The sequence below is a fragment of the Panthera leo genome, chromosome A2 (genome assembly GCF_018350215.1).
Source record: "Panthera leo isolate Ple1 chromosome A2, P.leo_Ple1_pat1.1, whole genome shotgun sequence".
NCBI lineage: Eukaryota > Metazoa > Chordata > Mammalia > Carnivora > Felidae > Panthera > Panthera leo.
Window position 1 is genome coordinate 72,516,866 of NC_056680.1, and position 24,885 is coordinate 72,541,750.

The 24,885-nt window shown below is 37.9% G+C and overlaps 1 protein-coding gene across 5 annotated transcripts in view; it reads right to left on the minus strand.

Moving 5' to 3' along the window:
* Positions 1-24,885, minus strand: part of SUGCT (succinyl-CoA:glutarate-CoA transferase) — a 747,074-nt gene that overhangs the window by 313,819 nt on the left and 408,370 nt on the right. The window contains exon 14 of one of the 5 annotated variants that reach the window (XM_042914526.1): positions 12,253-12,379. The exons of the other annotated variants lie outside the window; for them this stretch is intronic. Within the exon in view, the coding sequence (XP_042770460.1) occupies positions 12,362-12,379 (18 nt within the window). The 3' untranslated portion in view covers positions 12,253-12,361. Of the gene's footprint in view, positions 1-12,252; positions 12,380-24,885 lie in introns of those variants that run through there. 5 annotated transcript variants of the gene reach the window in all.

The following is a 24,885-nucleotide window of genomic DNA, read 5'->3' on the forward strand; positions in this document are numbered from 1 at the left end:
CTCTTCAGCCTGTTGTCTGATCTCTTAGAACCTGGACACACGGACCAGCTTTTACTTTCATAAAATTCGTTTCCTTCCTCTGTCTTGGACTCTTTTTACAATTAAACCTGGATCTAACAGCATTTAGCATCCTGAAGCTTTCAGGTAAGGCAATATTCTACATCATATTTTATTTCTGGTCTTGGCAGTAAACTTGGAAGTAGCTATTAAGTCCAGATTTCTCATCTGGTCAACTCTTGGAAAAAGTACAATAGGGAAAAGAAAGAAAGAAAGAAAGAAAGAAAGAAAGAAAGAAAGAAAGAAAGGGCCAGATACCTTGACCAACAGGAACTATATGAAATCAGAGGAAAAGTAGTCCACTTGTGCTCCAATAGGAAAGAAAAAAGGGAGGCTCAACATTCCCATCATCAAATGAGAACTTCTTCCAGTGGAGGGGCTCCACGGTAAGCCTTTCGCAGACTTCTATCTAGGCATACTGAACGTGTCATAATGCCTTTCAACTCTTACCTCTTCAGTCCATGCTATCAACTGAGATTTGGTAGATCTCACCTATTATTTCTAAAGGGGGGGGGGGGAGAATTTGTTCCCAAAATATCTGGTTGTCTATCCCCACCTGCCTTCATTTATACAACAAGCCATCTAAATCTCGCAGGCTATTTTTCCACAGGCTTGTTTATAATGTGGTAATGATTATGCTAATTCCAGCTGGGAATACATCGACGTGGACATGTTTTGTGAGTTTGTTGGGATGGGGGAGGGCTACATAAGTGCACGAGGACAACTCCTCAATAAAATTATAGTACATGTGTAGCCCTTTTTCCATATTTACTAGTTTGTTGTAAGCTCCTTCTCAAATGGGAAATAGACCATGTTTCCTTTGCAGAGGAATAGTTATTGAATAACGAAGACCATGTGTTCTTGCTACGTCTTATTCATCTGAGTACTTCTGCAACTCTTTTCTGAACCAAATTAATAACAGTATACTAAACTTATTTCCCCAGTGAAAACTTCTGGCTACTAACAGTGTCAGTATATGCAGCTCACTGTCCCCAAGAGCACAGGTCACCACTACGCAACCAAGTCCATGATGGCATCTGAGCGAGGAGAATGCAGCTTTCACGGTATGCAAGGGAAAGCAGACACCCTCTAATTGAATGATACTGTTTACACAAGCAATAGGGTATTACATCACTTTCCCTACAAAGAGAAGAGAATGTAAAATTTCAGAAAAGACAGATAGCAATTTCATGTGTTGCTTGTCACCACAGTCCTCTCCAACATAATAAAACACACATGGAAAAATCCCTTGTAGCAAGCCTGCTGCATAGCCGATTCTCCCTTCGTCTGGGTGGGGGGGTGTGTATGTGTCTGAAGGAAATGATACCTCTCCTTCGCTCACACACCCACTTGCTGCACAGAGAACTTCAAACGGCATTTCTGAGAAGTGTCTGCTGGATGCTGGGGGCATGGAGGCAAGAGGCTGGCAGCGAGCCTCCTGGGTGGTTAGGGAAGAAGGAAGTACCTCCTTCCTACAGATCAAGAAAATGCACAACCACGTGATGGTTAAACACAGGACAATCCGGTGTTTAGAGAAACTGCCCTTCTTCATTTTTACCTCCCTCCCCAGAGTCAAGTAAATTGTAGACAAAGACAATACAATTCTGGTAGTGAACGGATCTCAAAAAAGGATTCTTCTAATTTTTCTACTATATTACAAATTACAGTACCTCCTTAGCACGTATGACTTTTGCCACATCAATATAAAGGCATTTTTCTGTACCCATACTTGGAAGCAAATAGACTCCTTTATCTCAACAAAACTTTCAGTGAATGTTACCAGTTACAGACGTTTTGTAACACGCTTGTATTTCAAATACGGCGTTTTTGTTCCCAACCCAATATACAGACATGTATGCTTATTATTAAAATGCACTCTACAAAATCCCTACTGGGGGGATTTTAGTTCCATTTGGACATCACAACTGAGACATTCTATTCCGTCCACAGCATGTTCACTCTCTCCAAGTAAAAATTCTTTCTGGTGTTTCTGATATAAACTGAAAAAGTTCATTATAATTCACACATGAAAAATCTCTTTAACAGTTGGAATCAGAAGTAGTAAGAGTTAACGGTCCAGTCCAGTGGATATACTTTTGCAGGTTTCCATCTGAAAGTCATAACATAACCTTTCATTCTGTGTGTCATTGGTACAGAAGGTTTTTCAAGGCAGGGTTCTTCAGCTTGCAAGATGTTAACCAGATGTACTGTAGAGCCTTCCAGGTCTAAACTATGAAGAGTCTGTTTTCAGTCTGTGTGTTGAATTCTTCGTTTGTTTTATTCTTTTATCAAGATCTTCAGGTTTGGGTATTTCTTTTGTTAAAATTATTTTGTTGCTCTCGATTGTTTCTTAAGCTGCGTATTTGCTTAGAGCCAGATTTTGAAACATACTCTTTTTGAACTAAGTAAGGCATACTAATTTAAATTTTGCCATTGAAAAGTATATTTTCAGCAGGAAAATCTCTGCTCCCTATAGCAGGTGCTGGAAGCCCAATCCCAGATGTTCTGATGTGTAAATAGCAAAGAAAGAATTTGAGAAATGGGTGGAGATGCAAGAAAGAGGAAGGCATAAATAAAAAACAGACCTGTCGAAACTTCATTTCACTTGAGTCTATCACTAAAAGCCCTTTCTCAACACTCTGGCCTTTGTTTTCCATTTGTGTGTGTCTATATGCAACCGTTTCTCTGTTTGCAAATGCCACTTCCCAAAACATGGAAACTGTCATAGTACTTGGCCTCAGTGTTCACCTGGCTATACATTTCCAACAAACCAAACTCTACTCCTACATCGACCAGAGTGATATGTCCTGATATGTTCCAGTTGAGTATGCTGAGATTCAAAACCCTATCTTATAGATGTGGTCATTCCTCTCATCTTTATGGCATAGAAGCTTAGAGTTTAATCAAGGCAGCATGATAAACAGGGCCCAGCTAAAGCTTCGACCTCAGTCTCCATAGTTAAAAAGCTAGTTTTGCCCCTTTTGTTCTTACCCATTTGTTACTTGAAGGGATTTCAGAACGCATAGCTTCAACAGGGTTAAAAGGGTGCTTATAAATGTTTTCTCCTTATTTAGCTTGATGTTGGCACAGCCCCTCCATCATTTCAATGAGAGACACATGAGCAGAAAGGCCTTTATAATATAGGCAGAACTTTATAACATGGGCAGCTTCCTTCTCAAATATCCTTTTGCTATCAAACTAATCAGTAGTAAGGGATAATTAAAGCCATACACAGCATAGGGCTGAGTTCTGACTACTTTAACCCCTTCACTACCAGGCCCTTCTACATCTACGCTGACAGAGGAATAGAGAGCATGGCCTTGAAAGGGAGGCGAGCATGGGGGTTAAGGGCACAGGCTCTGAAGCCAGAGATACCTGGCTTTTCGTCATGTATCTAGCAATTACAGGATGTGCAGCTAGAAAGTTACTTACCTCTTCAACACACTTCCCCATCTGTAAAGTGAATGATGATGATTGATGATGATTAAGAGTAGAATATCTGTATCATCTGGCCATTGTGAGGATTCAGTAGATAAGGTGCATAAAAGACTCAGCTTAGAGCCTGACACTTAGCTGTTACTACAGTGCCGCACCTGTACTCTATGCATCAGCCAAAGTGAGCCCTTCTCTCCTCACTGAACCCTTGCCCCTTGTCACTGTATTGCCAAGCATTTGTTGGCCCTGCTTTCCCTGGAAGGCCCTTTTCATATACCCCAATATCTACTCCCTGTACTGGCTTCCCGTCTTCTCTAACCTCTGTTCAGATTTTACCCATCCTTAGAGACATATGTCAAGTGCCACTTTTCTATGAAGTTATTTCCTGAACTCATCAGGTTGTAACTCTTACCACCTTGAATCTCCATGATTTTTGTTTTGCTTGTTGTAGAGCATTGAATTCAACATGCTCCTCATTTAATGTCATGTCACAAAGATTGGTTAATGGATAGGGGCATCTGGGTGGCTCAGTTAAGCATCTCTTAGTTTTGGCTCAGGTCATGATCTCACGGTTCATGAGTTCATCAGGCTCTGTGCTGACAGTCTGCTTGGAATTCTCTTTTCCTCTCTCTCTCTCTGTCCTCCCCCGCTCACTCACACTCTCTCTCAAAATAAATAAACTTAAAAAAAAAAAGATTGGTCAATGGATAGTCCCTGTGTTATATTTATTTTCCCTTTTATTCCCAATCCCCATTTCAATTCTCTTCTTCCCACAAAAACCCATAAATATGTATCTTTTTATTAAGTGTTCTTGGGAAATATACACTATTTTTATGCAAGCATGCTAATTTATTTAAATAGATACCATGATAAATTTTACTCTGCTTCTTTTATTGTTCCATGCTGTTTCGTGACCCTTCCATGTTTCTTCTGGTATTTCTAACTACTGCGTAATACTCTATGATTTGCATTGCTCACACTTCACCTACACTTTTTTTTAACGGTTTTTGTTTTTGTTTTTGTTTTTTGAGAGACAGAGAGAGAGCCAGGAAATGAGCAGGGCAGGGGCAGAGAGAGAGGGAGACACAGAATACAAAGCGGCTACAGGCTCTGAGCTGTCAGCACAGAGCCTCATGTGCGGCTTCAATCGATAACACGAGATCATGACTTGAGCCAAAGTCAGATGTTCAACTGACTGAGCCACCCAGGCACCCCTCACCTACACTTTTGACAATATACTCCTGGCTGCCAGAAATGAGTATGTTCATACATGGCCCCGTATGGCCCTGTTTGGGAATTTTATTGAGATATATACTGAACAGAACAAATGCAGCATCACAGGAAGAGGTAAGCCTATTGACTAAGTAATGCTACACTGTCCTCAGAATGTCTGCACTGGCATGCACTCTCACAAAGGTGTGTGTTGGCCTCTATATCCCCACATCTCTGCCAACTTCTGGCTCTATCCAGACTTCTAATTCTTGTTACTTTATTCAGTGTAAACAGACATCACTATTTACATTTGCATATTTCTGCTTACTAATACATTTATTCTTTATGGTTCTATTTTTTTCTTAGACATTTAGCTTACATAACTTGGAGAATTTTTAAATAAAATACTTGCTTTTTTTCTCTTTACCTTCTGCAAGATCATAAATTCCTCTAAGGTGGTTTGTTTTGTTTTTTGCTCATTTTTGCACTCCCTACGGTGCCTACCACAGCACCTGAGGAAAGACATAAAATGTACGTACACAAAAACACGCTGCAAGCACGGAACTATGAGTGGATGGGAAAAGTTACAGAGAAAAATGAGTGCTTTGAATTCTAAAATAAGTTGGCTATGGTTCACCCTCTTCTTGCTAAAACCATGATTTCCCTTGGCCAGCTGAAATGAACACGGCAGCACCCATAGGGACAGGTAAGAAGAAGGTGAGGAATTCTAAAGTGGAGATTCTACTGAGATACATACTAATCAGATGTGTAAGTATATACTCTTCACTACTCACTTTGAGGACCTAATGGAAATTAGACTGGCAGCTTCATCCTGATAACTCCCAAAGACCTGCTCTTAAACACAGGAGCAACGATTGGTTAAGAAAATGCCCTGTTCGCCAACATCAGTATGTCCTAGAGAGTAAGTAGGCATTTACCAAATGTCCAGTGCAGACAGCTATACTTTCTATGACTTCCCTGGTAAGGACAGAGCAACAGTGGTCTCTCACTTCCATCGTGAACGCTTGTTGGACGTAGATCACGAAGGCTGCCAAGCCACACATTATGGTGATCAAAACAAGGTCTTTGGAGTCAAACAGACCTGGTTAGAATTTTCACTGCCACACACCAGTTATGTCCCTTTTTTTCCTTCTTCTGACATCAATTTTGTCATCTGCAAAATGTGGACCATGACACTGGCTTTAAAGGGTTGTTTTAATACCAAATGAAATCATGGTGTAGTGCTTGACAAATGGTGGCTATTTTATTATGCCTGGTATTTCTTCAACTTATTCCACATTATGAAGATTAAAGCAACAGATGAAGGTATGCTGCTAATATCTGAAATAAGTATTGGAAAGAAATGTCTATACCTATGATACGTGATTCAGTGGGAGGTTTCCCCTGCAAAATTGAATTGCATTTGCTGTAGTGGGGAAAATATACTATTTTAAGAAAGGAAGATTTGATTCCAGTTTGAGCCCCAATTATGCTACTTCCTGGATGTGGAAATTCAAGCAAGTGAGTCCCTTGACCTCAAACCAGTACCCACCACACTGTCAACAGAGATAATATTATCTACACCACAGAGACACTGTAAAAATTGGATGTTAACAATGAATGTGAAACCACTTTGCAACCTGCAAAGTAGCATAAAATATGTTAAAATCATTGATTTCCAAAGACAGGCACCTTGGTTATTACTGGCATTTAGTTAGTGCTAAAACAATAACGTGTTCTATGATTGAAAATGTCAGGAGCATTTTTCTAGGGATGAAATAATGTTGGCAATTTTTTTTCCGTTTACCTTATTGAGAGGTGTTCAACTTCTTCTTCGTACTTTGTGAATGAGAAGATTCTGCCTAACATTTGAGACAAAAGGAAAGGAATCACCCTTTCCCTAACTCTATAAGGACTAACAAGAAAAATATCTATTTATAGAGTCAGTAAAGGAGTTTGCTTCTCCAGAACAACGGTTTATTTTAATTTTACGAAAACCGTGAGGCTTGTAAGGGATCCAGTTTCCTTCTCTTTGCTGGCTGATAGAACTCTCAGAAAAAAAATGTGAGGTCACTTCTGAATGTGCTGGAGTACACAGCATTTTGTATTTTGTGTTCTCAACTCTTCCCAGATAGATTTTATTATTAATATATAATAATATATTAATGTATATATAATAATATATATATATACACATTTTTTTGGCCCAGATTTTCCTACTTGGTCTTTTATCTTCTTGAGTAAGAAAGTTAAATAAAGACCCAGAACAATCTCAATGATGAGGGAGGGGTGAGTTTGGAGCTTCATAGAGTCTTTTAAAGGAGAGCTACCTTTCACCTGTGTGTCTTCCTTCTGCTCTGTACAGTCCCAGAGCATCTCATTCAGTATTTCTTCATCTGCACACCCACTGTACAAGTTCAGGGGTATTCTGTGTTCAGCGTTTCCTCAAGAAAATATCTCTGGTGAGGGGTACCTGGGTGGCTCAGTCGGTTAAGCATCCGACTTGGCTCAGGTTGTGATCTGGTGGTTCGTGACTTCGAGCACCATGTTGGGCTCTGTGCTGACAGCTCAGAGCCTGGAGCCTGCTTCGGATTCTGTGTCTCCCTCTCTCTCTGTCCCTCCAACACTCACACTCCATCTCTCTCTCAAAAATAAATAAACATTAAAAAAATTTTTTGAAAAGAAAATCTCTCTGGTGAAATTTCTGTCCTTGTTTCTTATCATTCCTTTGTATCGTCAATACTGAGCCTTCAACTTTGTCGTTTGTGTTGTTGAGAATCATTTCTTTAAAAATTTACCCAGATTACTAGCTTCTATATTCTAGGCCTTTAATATTCGAAAGGACATGGCCTATCTACATGCAGTGCTTATATAACAAAGGTGTTTATTTTGTTTTACACAGTTCTAACCTCTGACTGGAAACTTAGAGGCAAAATGACCAGCTCTAATTAAAAAAAAAAAACAACAAAAAACAAAAAACAACTTAGTGAGCAAAACTATAATCTTATCTGGTTGAGTATATTTTAGGGAGGAGGAGAGAGGATTATTTTGACTGCAGAGATCATGTCATAAGCCTTCATTTTCTACTGCAGGCTGTGCACAAACTTTAAACTTTTTATATCATTTAATATCTCCAGGACATTTATTTGGTAATCAGAAATAATCCTAACATTTGCATCCTTCCAGTTGCTTTCAAACAAAGTACCAAAGTCTAAGCATTAAAAATTACTAATGCTAAGTGGATGAATAGGTGGTAATGATTTCTTATGTCAAAAAATACCAAGGCTAGACGATACAACAATAATAATAGTCATTATTGTCATTAATCACAGTAATAAAACTGAACTACCAAAACACAATACATTGTGCTTCACTACAGACACATTCTCTTACTTGATTTATTATGAGAGCGACATCAATAGTAGAATTAAGTTGATCACCTACAGATGAATGTCATTGAGGCTACAGAAGGGTTAAAGTTCATTAGGTAAAGGAAACAGTGTTTTGTAGATATCCTTGATTTTTATTCTAACAACAAAAAAGGAGTATAGAAATTCCAATAGATGTAACAGAGCACACTAAAATGATTCATAATTATTAATTATATAAAACATGTATACGTTCTTTTCTAAACTTCCCCAAGTAGAAGTTCCCTTGCTCGGAATGTAGTCAGTCTAAAACTAGACATGCTACTGTGTTTTGGCTGTTTCTTTTTTTTTTTTTTTCTTTTCTTTTCTTTTTTTCTTTCTTTCTTTCTTTTTTTTTTTTTTTTTTTTTTTTTGAGAGACAGAGAGAGAGCATGTGCAAGTGAGGGAGGGGCAGAAGGAGAGGGAGAAGGAGAATCTTAAGCAGGCTCCACGCCCAGAGCAGAGCCGGACAAGGGACTCGATCTCATAGTCCTGGGATCAAGACCTGAGACAAAATTGAGTCAGATACTTAACCAACTGAGCCACCCAGACACCCCTTGACTCTTTCTTTTTAATCTCCAAAATTCTTAAATGTTCACCACCGATAGTTTCTTATCTGTATTAAACATTATTAGGAAAAGTACTTAACAGTCATTTGGGTTATATTAAGTTCAAAATCGTTAAGATCACTGACAAGAGGCCAATACATCTGAATGTTAGGGGGACCCCACAGTAAACGTTTTATAATGGTTTAGTCAGAGCTGTAGAACCACAAAAATTATTCCTCAAACAAGCACATAGGATTTAGTCTACATGTACATCTAAGATTCTAATGGATGTGTCTGTTTTCTACTGTTTAAATTACTCCCTCCAAACACCAGAGTTGCACATGGGATGTATCCAGAATTATACTGAAGTTATTAGTGGCTACTTCTTGTTAATAAAGATTAAGCTTTTAGGATTAATCAATGAAGCCTAAAAACTACTCAACCACGGGGGGGGGGGTGATCATGATAAGCTTTAATTGTGGATTTTATAGTTTTACCCCAAACTTTAACAAAAATATGAATAATAGCTTCAAAACCTTTTTTTTTTTTAATGGCAAAAGTTTCCCATCAGATTCAGTGACCCACATTTATAGGGAATGTAGCTTTCTTGAACCGGGGGCTCCAAGGTCCGCCACGCTGCTCTGGCAAAAGGTACAATTTTACTTCCCAAAGAGAAAACACAGGCTTAAAGGTGCTATGGTATGAAACTGCCAGAAAGAAGTAAAGAAGAGGCTCATTTCTCAAAAAATGTAGAAAGACCAAGACCTGATGATATTATTTGAACTCCTAAATGCAGCCATTCCTGAGACCAAGAATGCCTCCCAGACTTTGACAATGATGTGAATCTCTAATTTCATTCCTTTCTCTTTAATCCATTTTGAATTAGATTTTGGTCACTAACCAATTAAAGAGTCTAAGATGTTGGTACTCATTTTTTTTTTTTTTTTTAGTCTTGGTAGCTTATTTCCTATTGTTCTGTCAGATGTCACTTAGAGCATAACTGAGACCTTAGAATTTTCTGCTGCTAATTTCCTTGAAAACTAGATAATCTTCTTTGAAATGCATAACGTAAAGCTAACCAGGCACATTAAAAGAGTCTAAGAAGCTCTCCTTTAGAAGAAAATTTTCCAGCTTCTCTCTTCTCCCCAGGCTGAGAAACACATCCCTCTCTCAGCTCCCACGGCAGCACCCGCATGGTAACTAGTGACTTACGCATCCGCAGACTCCTTGGGGACCAGGACCAGGTCTTTCATCTCTGTATCCCCAGAGCCTAACCAAGTACTTAGCATGTGGCAAGCCTTCGGGAAGTGCTTATTAAGTTAATGGGTCTCAGCACGACACGGCTATTTGCCTGGCCCTAGCTGGCTAGCTCACCTCCAAGTCTGAGAATAGCCAACCAAAATTTTCCATTCTCACATTCCTCACAATTGCCTTGCCTTCTCCTCTTCCCATTAACTAATCATTTTGCCCCCAACCTCATTTTGAGCAAATGAACAAAGCATGAACTCTTTCTGCATATCTTTTCACCTTCACACCACCCATCTCCCCTTTCTTTCTGCCAATCTCAGGGCATAAAGTGCCTTCTCCTTGGTTCTCTTTCTTCTCCCTTCCCATACCCTGCATGGTCACCATCTTTCTTTTTTTTTTTTTTTTTTTTTTTTTTAACGTTTATTTATTTTTGAGCCAGAGAGAGACAGAGCATGAACGGGGTTGGGTCAGAGAGAGAGGGAGACACAGAATCTGAAACAGGCTCCAGGCTCTGAGCTTCAGCACAGAGCCCGACGCGGGGCTCGAACTCACGGAACGTGAGATCATGACCTGAGCCAAAGTCGGCCGCTTAACCGATTGAGCCACCCAGGTGCCCCAGGTCACCATCTTATTCCACTTGCCATGCTCCTTCTTTCTCCAGATATGCAACCTCTTCCTCTCGGCTGTCAGTGCCTTCTCTGAAGTGTGCAAGTCTCCCCCATCCTTGATCTAACATCTCCTTTTTTTTTTAATCCTTCCAGAAATTATTTTTTTAATATATGAAATTTATTGTCAAATTGGTTTCCATACAACACCCAGTGCTCATCCCAAAAGATGCCCTCTTCAATGCCCATCACCTACCCTACCCTCCCTCCCACCCCCCATCAACCCTCAGTTTGTTCTCAGTTTTTAAGAGTCTCTTATAACATCTCCTTTTAATCATCCCTCTGACCTTCTATTCACAGCCAAGCTCCTGGAAAGATTGATCCAACGGGTTCACTCACTCCCATGAATACCTAAACCCCAATGCTACGAGCGCCCTGCCTCTCCCATTCCACAGAAATCTTTCTGAATAAATAACACCTGTCAAGCACTTGTACAATTTTGCAAACTATTTGGTCACTGATGTGGGGTTCCTATGAACTTTAGTTACTTGGCAGCAATATTAAAATAAAACTCTGTGTTATAATGTTTCCCTAAAACGGGGAAGTCAAGCCATAGTGCTAATGGCAAAAGGATAACATAACTGAGTATTTTGTTAGTGTAGATCTGCTATCAATGTATTCATAGATAACAGTGCTATTGTAAACCTGGATTCCATATACAGTGTGAGAGTCATAAATATAAGTAATATTGTATGCACAAAATTATCCCTAAATCATAAAAATTTGGGGGTGCCGGGGTGGCTTAGTCGGTTGAGCGTCCGACTTCGGCTCAGGTCATGATCTCATGGCTCATGGGTTTGAGCCCTGCATCGGGCTCTGTGCTGACAGCTCAGAGCCTGGAGCCTGCTTCCAATTCTGTGTCTCCCTCTCTCTCTGCCCTCCCCTGCTCATGCTCTGTCTCTTTCAAAATAAACAAAGATTTAAAAATTTGTTTAAAATAAATAAGTAAATTATAAAAATTTTAAAACAAAATCTTTTTTAAAGCATCTTAATATCTAGATAAGTGATAATCAGGATATTACATTTAAATGTATACAAACTTGTTCTCACATCAAAAATTTAATCTATAGAGAACGGTTGCTCACAAAATATTTTAAAATATTCACAAATCATTCAAATAATTATATTTAAAATCATTGCAGTTTTGGAATGAATCCCTTTGTGATCAACTGTCACCCACAAATTATAAAAACATGTTAAGAAAAAGAAAGAGTAGGCGAAACTTATGGTTGAAAACATCTTATTTCTTAAAAACATGTTTACCATTAAGATGGCATCAATAATTTTTTAACTGTGACTAAAGGTTTTGGGAAATTACTGAAAATCAGAATGGAAGATAAAATTGTTTTAACTTAAGAAATAAGTTTTTGATTCTGACAAATTTGCCCAAATTCCATATAAAATCACTGGCATAACAAAGATCAAATTCCTACTGAATACCATTAATGAGATTTAATGTTCTTCAGTCTATTCAATATCAGATGTGACAATAGGTACACCCCAAAAACAGAATCTATTTGTATAAGATACAGGCAGTTGACATCAGAAACCATACTAAGGAGAGACCTTGGAGAATAGTGGGATCATCCAACTAATTTTTTTTTTAATTGCACCAATTCAAAATTATTTTCCTAAAACTTTAAACCAGGTCTAATATCATGCCATTAACACACATAGACATTTTGCTGCAAAATTTAAGTGTATTTACTCTGTCTTACATGTCTTTTGGATTGAGAAGTGGTAAAGTTTCAGAGGAGACGGCAAGAACTGGAAAGCATTCCCAATACTATCAGCTCCTTGTGTGCATCTGCAGAAAGATTGGCCATTTGTCAAAATATCAACAAGTAGAGATTAATAATGTGCAAGAAGCTACATAATTTTTAGAAATGTGCTGGACTTGCACCCTAGTGCATTATTAGGTGTGATCGAAACATTCCAAAAGCTATGAAAACATCGGATGTTGTAGAAAATGATTTTTCAATCAAACAAATAGGTGGCTGATAAATCAAAGGATTTGGTGATAGTGTTGTACAAATCTGAATTTACTTTGGGTTTAAAATTTCTTTATCATATGCTGAGTCTTTAGAAAGACTTCTTTCTAAAAAGGTTAAACACAGAATTACACGTATTTTCTTACTTTCAAAATTAGAAGTGATTCTTCAGCTAAATTTCAAAATGGATTTTGCAAAAGAGTGGAAACCATATAAAAAAGTATTCTCTCCAAACATGTAAAAATCAACAAAACCATCTTCTTAGATAGGACAAGATTATAGTTTTTTGATTTAGGTATTTCTCCACAGCTCCCATAAAAAAGATAAATACTGATATTTAATTACTATTCTGAAATATGTATTGCTTATATTGGATGCAATATTATTCCAACTTAAATTTACCTTTTAAGGCCAGTAATTTGAGCAAAATGAAAGAGCTACCCTTTAAAAGAAATAAACGCTGAAACAATTGAAGATTTGCAAAAACTCTGTAGATGATACAAACATGATTCACAGATTTTAATTTTACTGATAACATAAGATTAAATTTTTTACAGTTGAATTACCTTTACACATTCTGGTTCTTTGTTTATTCAATACAAACTTCATAGTAATGCACCCTGCATTTCATGGCTATTGCATGGTATATTACTTTAGCTTGTACATATATAGTTATTACATAGCAACTCATATTCTATTCTGAATTATCTGAAAAAGTTTTGGAGTTTGAGGGGACAGTTTATCAAGGGACTTAGTAGCATGTCACAAATTTTAAAACACAGAAATTGTTAACCAACTCAACTGAACTTAAAGATAGCTATTCTATTCATTCATATCAGCTGAGAGAAGTGATGATGTGATATTGATTTAATTCCATCATAATTAAAATACTGTTATAATTGACATTTTAACACTTATTTATAGGTCCAAAAGCTTTATTGTTGTGGAACAATGTTGATACTATTGTTTGGATGAGATAACGGAATCAGCATGTTATTTTATGAAAATCCTCTCTTAATATTAAAAAAAAAAAAACCTTATTTTGTCAAATGTTAAAATGAAATGCCTTCTAAAACCTCTTGCATGCTTACTTAGGATCAAATCTGGAGAATTCAATCCTACAAATTAAAAGTAATCTGAGACCACACACACACATACGCGCATGCACACGCACACTCACACACACACTCAGTTTGGGGTGTCACACTTGAAATGTTTCTATTTTTTAATGTCTATTTCTTTTTGAGAGAGAGAGAGACAGAGACAGAGTGTGAATGGGGGAGGGGCAGAGAGAGACAGATACACAGAATCTGAAGTGGGCTCCAGGCTCTGAGCTGTCAACACAGAGCCCAACGCAGGGCTCAAACTCACAAACCTACATCATGACCTGAGCTGAAGTCGGAAGCTTAACTGACTGAGCCACTCACGCGTCCCTTACATCAAATGTTTCTTAATCTTTCCTGATTTGGTCCCTTTAAGAACATAAGGAGTCCTATAGGTTCCCTCCCTCCATTCCAGACATAGTATATACACACAGACCCCTGGCTAAAGCCTAACATGGGAACTCTCCTAAGGAAAATGGGCCCCAGGTTAGTCAATTTTTCTTCAAACAAGATGATTTTCCTTTTGTGGTCCCCAAAGGATCATAAGACATAGTTTAGTTTTGTTTTGACTTGTTTTGTATTGTTGTAAGAATTCTAAAATAAATTCTTCTAGTGTTTCTCCTGTGGTAAAGTCACTAGAAGACATCAAACCGTTTTGGTTGGATCCTTATTCCTGAAGAAACCATGCACAGATTTTAAACAACCTCATAAAAATCCACATGAGGCCACCCGTCCAGTCTGCCCCATTCCTTAGACCCATTCCCTCGGCTGTTTGATCTCATCTCTCAGGCTTTTGGAAGGAGGATATTCAGAAGGACTAGCTAAAGACTGTCCCATACATGTGGCAGAAACATATTTTTAAAATTTCACATGCTCAGTACAAACTGTAAGCACATCACTGTGGAGGTGACTGGGAACTTCTTCCTTGTTATAATAAGAGCAAGAACCATTATTATTATTATAATTATTATTATTATTATTACATTTTTGAGTAGTTTAATTTTCTAAACAACCACAAAGCAATTCTAATTTAATTCTTTCTCACATGTTATGGATAATTATATCGTGGCGGGGGGGGGGGTGGGTGGGGAAAGAGGCCACGAAGAGACTAAAAAAAAAAAAAAATCCTGTGACCTCCTCGGCTGCATCACTGAATTTGTAGTCAGAAGACCCCCCCCCCCCATCTCTGCTGCTTACTGTGTGGCCATAAGCATGTCTAAGCTTCCCAACTCTGCTTCCTCATCATTAAAACAGGCATAATACCACCCACCAGACAGAGTTGTTGTGAGGTTTAAACTAGATAGCTCATAACCTTTCTTCCACTCTAATTTTTAATCCTTACACTGAAGTGTCTCTATACTTCGTCAGCATGCATCTTGTATTCTAGTCACACCAAACTCCTGAAGCTTCTCTAAAAATGTCATCTTCTGGACACCTGGGTGGCTCAGTCAGTGACGCATCAGACTCGGTTTCAGCTCAGGTCATGATCTCACTATTTGTGAGTTCAAGCTCCACATTGGGCTCTACACTGACAGGGCAGAGCCTGCTTGGGATTTCCTCTCTCTCTCTCTCTCTCCCTCTCTCTCTCTCTCTCTGTCCCTCCCCTGCTCATGCTCTGTCTTTCTCAAAAATAAATCAATAAGCTTTAAAAAAATGAAAATGCATAATTAAAAAAATAAGTTAAAATGTCATCTTCATTCTTTCCCTTTGTTTCAAAATCCTTCTTCATCTGTTTACTTGGATAGTATAGATTAACGCATCAACACTCAAGAAACCCTTTCCTGACCATCTCCAAGTTGAATGAGCTCATCCTCCAGGCCCCGCAATCAACTTGTACAAATGTAATATTTACCTGTCTATTGGTCCAACTCCCAGACCACACTCTACATCCCTCGAGTTCCTAAACTGTGCCCTCCATCTCTTCCATCTCAAATTTTGTACCTAGCACATGCCTAACCCACAGTGCGGGGTGTGGGGGGACTCAATGGATGATTAAATGAACATACGACATACAGAAAAGAATTGGGCTTGGTTTTTGTGATATTAGTAGATTCGGAGTAGGTTAGCACAATCTGAAACTTAAACCCTCAGAGATGACGGAGCCTAAGCGTGCCCTGATATCACTTCATTTTTGTGATTTAAACAATAACTGCTGGTCTTCCTGAGATATGTTTTATAAAGAAAATGAAAATCCTCATCAAATGAATCCCACATATGGTCAGCACACTCTGTTAAGAATGTTTTATCTTGTTTGTATTAAGTTAGCATCAAGGTCTTTCAGCTTACAAATCCCATGAAATAGGAAAACTGACATACAAGACTTCAATACACCACAAAGCTAAATTGTAAGCATGCTTTTCTCAGGTTTCAGTGTGGTCACTGAATTCGACTGCTTAGCAGTAGAATTTGAAGGCTTATATATACTTCCTGCTATTGGCCCGTATGATTCTTTATTAAAACAATTATATCTTTGTGCCATAATGTACATAGTCTCTTTCAAATAACAGTAACGGCAGAGAAGGAAAACTAAATTCAAATAGTCATTTTCTGTAGCTAAAAATTACAGAACTATTCCCAATTTGATAGAAGTTATAATTAGAACCATTCAAAGGGACAAAAAAATAGCAATAAAGCAAGAAACAAATAAACCGTAAGAGTGAATCACAGTACTTTATACCAAATAAACACATACATCGCTGGGGTTCTTGTGCTAAGGAACTACATGACAAAAGAGGCTGACTGCAGGCAGATGATTATGTGGGCAGAAACATGCGGGATAGAATTTAAAGCAGAGAAATTGGAGTCAGGTGAGCAATTAGGTTAAAAATCTCCAGACAGTGGGACTCTGGGGGCATGTGGTCCGTTGTGGGGCTGAATGAGCTGTGTTTATACTCCCGCATTTCTAGACCTTGGGAAACTCAACCTTTCATGTAGAATGACGATCTTAACTAATACTCAGTGTCGTGGGGTGAAATTTCTGTTCTACAATTCACCTACTTTAGCTTCCTTCACTGGTAACGTTTTCCTTCCAAGTCTCATTCTTACTGATGACACAACAAACAAACAAAAAATCTTTTAACTTGACAATTGAAAGGAAAATTTTTTTCCTCCCTCATCCTTCTTCCCGAGGTGGCGTTGTCTGTGTGCAGAGGAGCATCTGGTTCCTGTATCCCCTGGGTTTTCTCTGGCTTCGCTGAGATGTCCTGCAATGTGCCGTCTGCTGGGAATCCTCTGTTAGTGAGACTGATTTCTCTGACCTGGTTTTTGATGGTGTCGGCCTGGTACCCACTGCTGATGGCCATGAAGCTTGCCTTCCCTCCATTCTGCATCCTCCAGTACCTGGCCCTTTGGTCCACTTGTCCTCTCAGAATGGGAACGGTGGAGAGCAAATGGGGAAGAAGAAGCTTTCAGCTGCTTTCTCTGCTGGACATCTTGCCATGACGAAGGGTCTGCAACTTTCCCAGGCTTTTCCCAAGTGAAAGGGAATACTGACTGCTGAATTCAGACAGATTTATTAATATTTAATTCTCCCCTCCCAGTTTCAAGATCCCACCATACGGTCACAGGATGCGGAAGTGAAAATGTTCTGTCACCTTTCTGGACCTACTTCTCTTCCAGTGATTCTCTCCAGTCCTGTGACATTTGCTCCTTCTCATATGGTGGGAATGCCCATGAGTTCTGATCTGTGCTCTGCTCTGCTCTTTTCTGCTCCACGACCCCTCCTCCAAGTTCTGATTTATAAGAAAACCATTACATACGCCCCTCTTTTTTTTTCTTCCTCAAAAAAGAATGGCTTCTGCAAATAAAAGGTGCTTACATAGCAAGACTATGACCTTGCTATCGATGTGACAAATTCTATTTGGAAGTTCAAAGCCGCATTATAACTCTGCTGTTCTCAGCTGGGTCTTTCCTTCCCAAGAAATAATGGGTGTTATTGATTTAATGAGGCAGGAGAATCAAGGCACAAGTAGGAACTTGTCATTAGGAATCCAAATACATCATTTTAATATCTCCAAAGTATCTTCAATGTGCATCTCAAGTCCAAATATACAATCAGTTCAGAAGAACTCATTTCTATGAAGTTATATTTAACTTGAGCCATTCTTAATGGTTTCAATAGAATTAACAAGTTGTGCTTTTTTGTGCAAACTTTTCATTCATCAGAGAAAACAGAACAGAAATAAAAATCACAGATCCCACTAAACAAAAAAATCCAAAGTCTACTGGCCTAAAAGAATTCCCCATTGTTAATGTGTGGGGCAATTACTGTAAAAGAAGATGGTTTCTAACATGGAGAAACAGAACTCATGACCAAAATATCACTTATTTGATTCTCATAAGGATGGTTCTGAATTTATAATATTGGAGCCATATTAACTCTCCACCATTCCCAATGATATTCTAAATAGCCATTGACAGGGAGGTTGTCATAATCTTCCTTCTCTGGGAGAAATAAGTAACCAAACCAGGAAGTCCAACAAAGTAAGCGATAAAAGCTAACATTGACGGACTCTGCTATTCTGTGCCAGAAACTGCTCTAAGGGCAGTACGTGTATTATTTATTCTTTGCCATCGTGTTTCAAGGTACGTGTCCTCATTTTGAGTTGACGAGTTAGGAAATGGAAGCACAGAAAGGTGAGTGGCTTTCTCAGCAGCACTCAGTAAATAAGTAGTGGAGTCAGAACTTGAACTCGGGCAGACTCATCCAACCCCTGTGTGAGTGCTGCCTCACAGGCGAGGAAACGTGAGGGCACTGAATGTGACAGGTAAAAAGAAAAGAACGAGGCACAAATGACTCTGCTATCTTTATAAGGACAAAAGAAGGAACTGAGATTCCATATTAGAGTTGGCATGCCTAATAATTCCCAGAACCATATGTTTCAAATGACCCAATCATTGGGTCTTTCGTTTCTGATCATTTGACATTTTTAAGCATGAATCATCGAATGAAAAATATTACAGGGCTTTCTTTTGAACACATTGTTTATTTGTCACCAAGAGATCTCAGATATACTTTAAACAAATTCCTTCTCTAAAGGAAAGACTACATACCCTCATGAATGGCATAATCCAAAAATAGAAATTATTTAAAACAGCTCTAACACCTTTTCTAAATTTCCTACATTGTGAAATGACAGCAGTGTCTCCCTTTCAACACTGCCTTCTAGTCAATGTAAAAAGAAATAAACCATCCCCACATGCTCATATTTGGTGTTTACTTTTCCGTCAGTCATCTAAAACGGGACGCAGGAAAAGGGATGTGTCTGTCTCTGTTAGAGAGAGAAGAAAAGTGAAGGAAAGAAAATCTAATGCAACAAGAGAGTTGCCAGATTTGGAACTGATTGAAAGAGTTTCGTGTCACCAAACATTTTTCAAAGACCGATCAATCTGCAACTCTTTTTATAAACCAACCTGTAATGACTGGTGTTTCCACACATTTTCTTCACACAGTTGCTTCTGAGTTTGGCAGTGCCTTTGATTTGAAAACGAATTTCAAACTTTAGATGATCACACAGAACCTTTTTGGCATCACGGGAAAGAATATTTAGATCATAAAGACTTAAAGGAATGTAAGCTAGAGTTCCAAGTAGTTTAAACTTTCATTACAGAGATGCCGAAAGCCACATTGCTCTGCTTACACAAGTATGTTTATAAGTGATGCCATTTGTAACTCTGACTAATTAAATGAGAATTTAAAAGGGTGTGAGAAAGAAAGGCACGGATTTAAAATTAATATTAAGTGAAAAATATAAATTCTGCAGTATAGCAAATACCAAGAGAGACCCAAGCATCACCATGAGATTGCTCCTATTCACATCTTCTGGCATCAAGGGAAAACCACCTTGGAAAAACCAACAAATCCTTAAAATAACAGAGAAGTGCCAGCACTAACAGTGGTATACTTAGTAATCCCTGGGAAAATTCAAAGAAAGTAGAGTAATGAAATTTGTCACCTGCTGACTGGTTTCTGCTGCTTCAGAAAACAAAGAGCCCAGCAGACTAGGGTTCAGAATGTACAGCCAGAAAAGAAGGGAATTCCTAACTGCAAAGTAACTGACTCCATTATGAATACAAATCTCATTAACCTTCCTCCCAGTCCCCAAACCGCTGGTTCTCAAAAACTTAGTCCCCAGCCGGCAGCATCAACATCTTCTGGGAACTTGCTACAGACACAAATTCTCAGGCTCCACCTAAGACCAGCTGAATCAAAACTCTGGGGATAAGGCCTGGTAATCTGTGTTTTCATCAACCCAAAAGATTATCTTAATGCACACTAAAGTTTGAGATCCACTGCCTGGAATGGCACCACACAATCCGTAAAAAGTAAAGATGCCCATCTTCAGTCTGTGGGTCTTAACAGTTCATAGTTACTGAGGGCTTCACTGCGAGCAAAGCCTCTTCATGACACATACATATATATATATAATGTGTTATATATATATGTCTTTATGACTTGTATGTATTACTTAGATTCACCCATGTAATCCTTATGGGCAACTTTGTAACTGCTATGCCCATGCAACTCACCAGCTCAACAGGGCACAGTGAAATTAAGACCTAAGAAAAGACAGTGCTACTATGAAAACAGTAAGTTTCTTGAAAATCCAGCTACGGGTAGACGCAGAGGCAAAAACAGAGGAACGAAGAGAGAACTTTCATGTGTCTCTACAGCAACATTTACAGCTAAAAAATCTTCATAATATTTTGAAATTTCTTTTGAAAGACAAACAGGTCAAGGTCTAGTCTTTTCCCCTTCCCCTCCAGAATGGGATCTGGACCGAGTGCAGCTAGCCAGACACAGTGAGTAGTTTGGTGGTCAGTGAGGTGGCAGGCACCATACTACACTGTCCTCAAGTCTGACCAGCACATTCCTCAAATACCGTCTTTTCCATCCCCACGGCCAGCTCCACAGCCTTAGGAAATCAATGGATATTCTTAGCATCACTGGACAGGAAACATAAAATAATTCATTTCTGATCATTTGACATTTTTAAGCATAAATCATCTAATGAAAAAATTAGATGAAAATAAAGAAACAAAACATGATGGGGTCGAAGTGTTTAAACGACAGCTAAAATTGGGGGGGGGGGGCGGATAGCAGCCTCTTTTTATCCCCTTATTTAAGTTCTGTTACCTCTTTTAGTGATCTAGGCTTGAAACCTTGAGGTCTTTTCGAGCATTCCTTTCTCTTTATACTCTCATCCAAGAAATCGCCAAAGGCTAAAATGATTTTGCTCAGACTCTTATATATGTCACTTGCTTCCCATTCCAATTTCCCTTTACTTTATCTCAGGACCTTATTATCTCTTCCTAGATTACCACAGTGGTGTCTGACCTCCTGATACTTATCATGGAGACAGCTCTCAAATAAAGCCACTTTTATCACGACACTTCCCTGCTCAAAACCCATCCAAAATACTCCGTTACTGACAAGGTAAAGTCCAAACTCCTTAAACATAAACATGAGCATCTTCACAGCTTGGCTCCAGCTTTATCTCCAATGGTTTCTTTTTGTGAATCCTAAATTTGAATCACAGTTGTATATTCACTGTCTCCAAAACATTTCATGGATGTCCCAGTAACTGTTCTTCATCCCTCCTCACAGCTTCAGACAAACAATAATGGATGTAAAATGCAAAGTGAGAACAGGCATTAAGGCATGGAATACATTAATGTCTGTTTACTATCCCAGATTTAATTACAGACTAGTGCTTCCAATTTTATTATTCTGCCATATTGAATTTATAGCCATTAGAAGAAAATAATAAGTGTCTAAAGATTTAACATGGGTCTTTGGTTAGCCTATATGGCAGCATTTGGATTAAATATGAAGTCTGCACTTTCAGATGCCAAAGATAAAAATGTTGATATAGGAAGAGGGCTTCTACTCTAGAGTCCTGAGGTCATGAGGTGAAGCAAACATCCAACACCCTCCTTCCTCTCTCCACAGAACCACCACCAAGGAAGTTTTCCTGGGATTTGACCAGATCTGTCGCTGAAGGAACAGGATTTCCTATTTATCCTTAGGGAGTAACCATCCAACTACCAAAACCATTCAACAGAGTCCTTCAACTCTAATTAACAAGAATCACCAACATTTAAGGGAGACCAATGGAATGATAAAAAGGTTCCAAACAGAACAAATCCCTATGAAAAAAGAATTTCTGAAAGAAATAAGAAGAACTTTTCAAAGGACTGTAATTATTATAATCAACAAAACTAAAGAAAATATTGCATTCTTTAAAAAAAACATTGTGGATATGAAAGAAGAATAGGAAGAAAAAGGAAGAGAAGGAAGAAAAGAGTTAGCATTTTTGGAAATTGAAAGCAGTGTGGCTGAAATAAAACAAATCAATAGATGAGTAAACAATAAAGTGGATATGAATATGAATATGAGTAAAGGTTCAATTAATGATTCAGAAGATCATAAGAAATCTTCCAGAGTAGAGTAAAAGGGACAAAAAATTGGCCTTAGCAAAAACATTAAGAAAAAAAAAAAAAAACATAAGGAATAAAAGCATGTAGTGTAAGAAACAAAATTAGCATTCTTTACCAACAGTCTGATGTCTAGCAAAACATTTAGAAAATTATTAAAATAAATATGAGTTTACTAAGCCAGATGGAAACAATGTCAACATAAAATCAGTAGCTATCTTACATGCTAACAGTCACAAATTAGAAGATGAAACCCATAAAGATTTCATTCAGAATTCAAATAACACTCATATAATAACTAAGAATAAAGATCAAGTAAATGTGCAAAAGATATTTTTAGAATAACTGTCAATCTTATGAAGGACACATAATAAAGCTTAAATCCTAGAGAATACCATGTTCCTGGGTAGGAAGATTCAATATTGTAAAAGTGTGAATTTGCCCCAAATTAATTTATAAATTAAAGAAAATCCTTCATTATACTAAAATCTATGTAAAATACATTCATGAAATGAACAAAATCATTTCTTAAAAAGAAGAAAATTTGGCCTGACATACTATGCAAATACAGTATTTAAAAATCAGCAAGTAATCTAGAGATACATAGACTGGACGGTAAACAGAATAGAGAATCCTGAAAAAGATCCATGCATACATGAAATTTATCATGCTAATGGTAATATTTCAAACCAACAGGAAAAAAAAAGACTAACAACAATAAATGGCATTGGGATACATAGCTTTTTACTTAGTTAAAAAAAAAACTAAGTTATATTATTATCTTATCCCACACCATAGACAAAAATTCTTGATATAATAAACAGCTAAAAACAAAGCTATAAAGCGTCAGAGAAATAATGAATTTTAATTACTTTGAGAGGGCAGACCTTTTTACATAAGACACAAAGCTCAGTCTCCATAAAGGAAAAAAAAAAAAAAACCCGACTTATTCAACTACACTAAAAACCAAATATTATTTTTGGCAAAAAATAAATAAGTTTAAAAAAATTTTTTTTTTTACATTTTTATTTTATTTATTTTTGAGAGAGACAGAGCACAAGCAGGAGAGGGGCAGAGAGAGACAGCGAGACACAAAATCCCAAGCAGGCTCCAGGTTCTGAGCTGTCAGCACAGAGCCCGACGTGGGGCTCAAACCCACAAACTGTGAGATCATGACCTGAGCCGAAGCCAGACCCTTAACCGACTGAGCCGCCCAGGTGCCCCAATAAATTTTTTTTTTTTAACGCATAAAGCTAAAAGGCCAGCATCACTCAGGAAACAAGTTTACTGTTTATAACTAGAAAAAAGGATTAAGATCCATAATATACAAAGTTAAGAACCTCTTAAAATCTAAAAGAAAAATGGGCAAAGGATTTTAACAGGACAAATGGACAGAAAAAAAGTTCTCATTCTCATTTTTAATCTAGGAATCAAAGAGCTAGTGCTAATGTTTATGAAATGCAAATGCCACCTCTTTTTGAGTCACAGGAGTGAAAGCTGCAAAGATGGATGGCCTCTAGTATTGGTGACAGTGTGAGAAAACCATTCTCCATTCAACGTTGATTGGAGTACGAATCAGCACAGCCCTCTGAGAAGCATTTTGGTTGTTTTTACTGAAATTTAAATTGTGCTTACTTGCTCTACCAGAATTAATACTTCAAGGAATTTATTCTAGAAAAACTTGCATGTTGTCTTACTCCATGCATCTAAACATTTCAAGCCACATAGGCGCCATCTAAAAAATTTTGTTATTCCCGTATACCAAATGTGCATCCTTTAAAAATCATTTGATATTTAAATAATTAATCATTAATATAACGTAATATATAAATAATTAACGATTTTAAAACAATTAAAATCATTCTTTAAAAACACTGACTACATTCCTTCCCGTTGCACAATTACCCTTAACCATTGCATAATATTTACGTGGAAATTCTCTGCCTCTATTTTTAGATACTATGTGCAACTTTATTGGGTCCACTGAGTCAATAATTGTTCTGGGTTGCAGACCACTGCCATAGGCAAAACAATAACCCCTCAAAGATGTCCACACCCTAATCCCCAGAAACTGTGAATGTGTTGTTTTACATAGCAATAAGGGCCTTCTGAGTGTGATTAAATCAGCAGGTTTGAGATGGGGTGATTACCCTGGGTAACCTGGGTGGGCCCAGTACAGTTACAAGGGTCCTTTTAACAGCAAAAGGAAGGCAGAAGAATCTGTTTCAAAGTGAGGTATATAACAAAAGGAAAGACTCAGATGTACACTGCTGTCTTTAAAAGGTGGAAGGAGACCATGAGAGAAAGAATATGGACAGTTTCTAGAAGCTGGTAAAGGCAAGGGAATTAATTCTCCCCTAGAGCCTCCATAGGAATTTAACCCTGCAGACATCTTGATTTTTAGCTCAGTGAGACCTATTTCAGATTTCAGACCTGCAGAATTATAATAAATATGTATTGTTTTAGTATGTAAAGAAAATTGTTTTAGCAATCATAGAAAACCAATACAATCAGACACTGTTACAAATACTAAGATATCCTCCTGCCTTTGAGATCACAGTACTTCCAGTGGAAGAAACAGATACAAATTACAAATTTTAAGATACATGTTAAATGTCAAAGATATAAGACTTTCTGATTCTTTTTAATGATGCATAGTTTCCTTATGTCTGCTGATAGTCTCACTTTAGAAATCTGTAGATGTCTGCATGTTAATAAAATTGATTTTGGTGGTTTGTTATTACTGACCGAAAGTAAATAAACTTACAACTTTGTCCTAAATA